Consider the following 5475-nt stretch of genomic DNA (forward strand, 5'->3'; position numbering starts at 1 on the left):
CTCTATACAGAAGAACCTTTAGTGAGCATAAGGATTCCCCCCTCACTGGACTTTCTTTTATCCAGTGACCTATTTCCTCTCCCTTATACCAGACAACACCTGTAGTGGGCTTGAGAGGATGCCTTCCTTTATAAAGGCCCTCTCCTATCACCGTTTTCTTTTCTTCCTCTTTGTATTTTGTTTTGGTTTCTTTAGTGAAATGGAGCTCTGCTCCTTACATATATATATATAGTTTAGTAGAATATCAAACTTAACAGCAGAAAGGAGAACATGAAAGTATGCCACTTCAAAAGCTTTCATTTTATTGTGGTTGATTTATTACAAAATTTTGGACCCATTCGTGGACGCTTGGCTAAATAAATAATCTCATAACAATAAAAATCTCAAAATCTCATTTCAAGCAATGCCAAGTTTTATAATAGGTCTTCAAATATCGTTCATTGATCGACAACATAGGTCTTTCACCTTGAAAATTCACTTGCTGGTAGGCTCCTCCTGAATAGACCTTCTCTACCACAAATGATCCCTCTTAACTTGGTTCAAATTTTTCACCTATCTTGCGACGTGCAAGAATATATCTTTTGAGAACAAGAACGAGGTCACCCACTTTGAACGTCCTCGGGAGGACTAATTTGTCATGTGCTTGTACCATTTTCTCTTGGTAAAGTTTCAAATTCTGTTGTGCTTCTAGTCGTTTTCCCTTGAAACTTTCTAATTCTTCAATTATGAGCTTTGCAGTTTCCTTGGTTGTAATTTGGTTGGCGACGATGACTCTAAGAGACGGTGTCTGGACTTCCAGCGGCAATACGACCTCTGATTCGTATATGAGCACGTAAGGTGTACATTGAGTAGGATTTCTGAACATCGTCCCGTAGGCCCACAAAGCTTCTAATAATCTATTATGCCAATCTCTTTTATTTTTGTCTAATTTTTCTTTAAAATCTGCACAAGCATTTTGTTGAAGGCCTCAGCTAGTTCGTTTGCCCTGGGATAGTAGATTGTAGAGTATCTCCGGTCTATCCCATGTCATTTGACGAAGCTATTGATATTTGTACTTTTGAAGACTGTCCCATTGTCGAAAACCGCTCTGCGTGGAACTCCGAAATGGTCCATCCCATGTCATTTGACGAAACACTTTAATTCTCTTAGTTAATTTGGGAGTTATTTTTTTTATTTGGGTATACTTGTATAAGCTCGGTCATAAATTGGGTACAAGGTACACTTTCTTTTTTTATTTTTAGGTGGAGTTGTATGTGGTTGATGATCCTTATTATTGAGTGTCATTGTATTTCTTTTGATTTTTAGTTGGGAACCGTCTTCCAACAAAAAAATGTATCAATTTTATTAAAGATTAACGCGTAGTGAGACGTATAATGCTCTTTAAATAAATAAATATATATATTAATTTTTAGGCTTATCAAATAAACATAACTAAACAACAAAACAAAAAAAATATAAACAAAACAAAACAACATAGGTAAGGAAAAAAACAACAAAACAAAACAACATAAACAAAAAGAAAAAAAAAACAAAAGAAAATGACAAAACAAAACCTTTAAGGTAGTGTTAGATTTATAGAAATCTATTACCCTTAGGATCAAACATTGACGTTTCTTTCCTTGATCTTGACACTTAAAACTTCTTTGAGAACAAATGTTTGCGTCAACCAGGATTTTTCTTAAGTAATTTCAACTACTTAAGATGTAATTAACTATAGGAGCTTACTCGTATAGGAGATTGAGAAACTTAGGCTCTCTGGTTATGGAATTTTCATGTGGTTAGATAAAATTTCGAGAATTAGAAACTTTCAAAATCTATACAAGGAAATCTTTATGACATTTTCTTCAGCTTTCTATTTTTATTTGCGTTTTTTCTTCTTCTCTAAGTTTCTTAAATATTTCAAGATCATTTGTATGATATGAGAGAATAAATCATTTAGAGAATAAGATAATAAAATAGATAAATAGAGTGGCGACTTCTTTATACAATGATGACAAACCAATGACATGGAGACGGGAATTGGTGGCGGCGGTGACACATTCCGACGGCGACATCGTACAAGCAACCCATGAGACCCTCCATTGACCATGTGTTTCCTCTCCAAGTCGACTGAAGGAGGTGGAGCCATTAAAGGTGGTGGGTAATACGCCAAAAAATAACTTGTTTATAGTTCATATTTTATAAGCCTTTTATGTAGAGTTTTAATGATATTGCACTTTAAACAAAGTTATTTTTTATGTTTTTTGTTTCACGTATATGGAATGGACATTTAGAGAAAATGAGGAAAAAATGGCCATAGCACCACAGTTGAGCGAGAAGGACGCTATAGCGCCAGTAGCTACTGTTCTAGAAGATAGATCGAATTTGACCGAATTTTGGAGGGGTGTTTGAAGCAACCCTTGGTTATTTTCTGCTTTCTAATTAATGAGAAGGATTTGGCGAATTTAGAGACCTTTTTGAGCCTCAAAACATCAATTGAGCGGCAATAGTAAGTTAGCTTTTTTATGTTTTGTGTTCAACTATAAGTGTGAGTGTATTTTAGTGTGAAGAAGTTTGGAGATTGCTTAAGGAAACTCTAGAAGTTTACTTGGGGTGAAGACATAATGTGCTTTGTATTTCTGTTTAAGTTTTTGTTGTAAGACTTGGATTTCATTGAGAATGTTTTGTTTTTGTTTAATCTCCATGAATTCTGAGTAGTTCCCTTTCTTTCTCTTGCATATGAGACTTAATCTTGTGGGATGAGAATGATTTAAAATTACTTAATCTTGTGGGATGAGAATGATTTAAATATTTCTTTTTACTCTTAAAAATTCTGATCGTGTTTTCATTGAATCTTTATTTACTTCGCAAATTGTCCACTTATGATGCTAAAATCCATTGAGAAACATAATGACCTGCAAGGGCTATGATTTCCCACTAGTGGATACTACACTTCATTCTAGATAGAGATATTGCGATCACCTAAGGGGGAGTGCAAATAAATAGGGAGATAAGTTTTGATGGGTGTAGAATTGGTTAGATATAGAGTGACAAGCTAGAGTCTTATCAGTTTGGCTTAAGGTTTAGTACCCTGACACTGGGATTCAGTCTTTACGGTGGCATGGACTAGGGGCATCTAGAGGTGAGAGGCTAGATAGCACTGATGTGGAATCGAGATGTTAATGAATAATTCTTAAGTTAGCTAATGTTCTTTGCAAGCACCGGAGGGGTAAGGAATAAGGTATGCTTCTATTTCTCACAATATCTCAATTTTGTCTTAAATCATTTGAATTATACATAGATTAATATCTCTTTGCAAGGAGAAAGGTTTTTCATAATATCCAAACTCGTTGTTATATTTTGTTAAGCTTTTACATTTAGTTGTTACTTTCTTTTTAACTCTTTTAGTAGTAATAACGAGCATATCATTTTAAATCTCTTATCTTTTTAATTTGCAATTTAAATAGAATTTTTGTAAGTTAATTTTATGAGTTATCACATTTCTTGTAGGATTGATACTAGGATTTTTAAAGAAAATTTTATATTACATGAAACAATACTTATACTTGTGTAGCACCCCTAGTGTGAAAATCTATTATAAATTATTATATTTGTTCACACTAGCCGCTAGATATAATTTGTGATATATTTTCTGGCAATATTAAGGAGATTAAAAGTACACGTAAGTGCGGGTTGAGTCAGTAGGATGGACACCACTTCAAGCACGACATGGATAGAAGGGTCAGCAGGCTCCTTTGGCTCGAGAGGATTCTTGGCCCATGTTGGCTGGAAGTCAAAGATCTCCACAATTCACTCTAAAACATTATAGTTTGTGTTATAAGAATACATTAAAGGATCTAGTAAGGAAAAGCTTAGTTTACCAATCATTTACACTAACTCTGACATACGAAAACTTTCAGCAACGGGTGTAAATGCATCACCCGCTCGACACCCTCTTCGATCAAAGGCCGGAGAAGGGTGCCTTCCATTGATGAGGCTTCACCTTGGATGAACTCCAGTTAGACCGGATCCATAGTTGGATAAGGAGCGTCGCCCTGAGCAACCTCTCTGATCGGAATTTGAATTAAAATGAACTTCGACAGTGAAACTTGCGCAACCACCATTATTTACCCCAGTCATTGAGACAATAGTTGAGTTAGGTGAATTACCCCCTCCTTTCCGAGTACTAACCTCCAACATCGGCAATGAGTTTTATTACTCTCTCAAAACTTCCACGATCGGTTTCTTCACCGTAAGCTGTTTATTTTATTTAGATCCCTCACGCCTGTTCCCTTCGATCAAATTTTGGTGTCAACTGTCTTCCTCTCATCTCCCAACTTTTTCTTAGTCTGCCAGTCTTCTTCACTAGCTCTCTTCTTTAAGACTCAATGAAAGCTTTCAGGTTTTATCTTCCTCTCATCCCCATAAGGGTGAGCCTTCGAAGCAGGGAGTCCAAGAGCCCTCGTCAGCTTTTCTTCACTCACTAGTCTCTTGGTGCTTGAGATCTTCTTTCACAAGTACAAACGGCAGAAGGGCCAAAATTTAGGAAATGGACGGGAAAGCCACTAAATATACCCCATTTATAGAGAAAAGCGATACAAAAATCTTAAGAGTACAATTATTGACAATATTTATCACTCGTAAACGATTGTGTTATTTAATGCTCTCTTATTTTTAGGGCATTTGTCATTTTCAAATAAATAATAGAATTGATTAACTAATTATTTTTAGTAGAAATATGGCTTCACAAATCTTGAAAACTAAGTTACCTTCAAATCTCGCCCCTCTATTAAATACCCGCCTTTCTTTCATTTCTCTCATAATTGCGCCCTCTATTTCCTTGAGTGAAAGAAAGCTCTGAAATATTTAAGGAGAAAGCGAGAAAATGGAATCCAGCACCACCTCGCCCACGGAGACAGCCAAGCGCCTTTGGAACACCGTGCGTGCCGTCTTCGTGATGTTCAGCGAAGGCCTCTCCAAGCGCCGCATATTCTCCGACCTCAGACACAACTTTCGCTTTCACCAAAAGAAACTCGCCGGCAGATCCCACCGCTCCAATCACTACCACTCCTCAATCCACCCGAACGCCCTCGAAACCTTTTCATGCCGCTTCATGGACCCTGATGCCGTCATCATCCCACTTCGCGAGGTTGAGTTCAGCTGCAGCAACACGCCATTCTGCGCTACTACCCGCCGGAGAACACATCATCTCAGTCGCCGCCGCCGCCGCCGTCGCCGCTTTAGTCGATACGATGCTGCAGCCTGTCGCTCGAGCCTTTGAGATTCTTGATTCAGTTCCAGATAACGGAGAAGCTGTAGACGAGATGCCGACGCCGATGATGTCGGTGCTAGCTACGCCAGCGGCTTCTGTGAGGCCACTTAGGGTTACGGACTCGCCGTTTCCGGTGAAGGAGGATGAAGATATCGATGAAGCAGTGGACTGGGAGGCTGAAGAGTTTATCCGACAATTCTACGAGCAACTTCAACTGCATAGCT

At 37.8% G+C, this 5475-nt stretch overlaps 1 protein-coding gene across 1 annotated transcript in view; it reads left to right on the top strand.

Annotated features, from left to right (window-relative positions):
- Positions 1-5009: 5009 nt before the first annotated feature.
- The window catches only part of LOC110038226, a 770-nt gene continuing 304 nt past the window's right edge, over positions 5010-5475 (top strand). Inside the window, exon 1 of the mRNA XM_020742996.1 lies at positions 5010-5467. Within this exon, the coding sequence (XP_020598655.1) occupies positions 5103-5467 (365 nt within the window). The 5' untranslated portion in view covers positions 5010-5102. The remainder of the gene's footprint in view (positions 5468-5475) is intronic.

Source organism: Phalaenopsis equestris, unplaced genomic scaffold, assembly GCF_001263595.1.
Source record: "Phalaenopsis equestris unplaced genomic scaffold, ASM126359v1 Scaffold232250, whole genome shotgun sequence".
NCBI classification, from domain to species: Eukaryota; Viridiplantae; Streptophyta; class Magnoliopsida; order Asparagales; family Orchidaceae; genus Phalaenopsis; species Phalaenopsis equestris.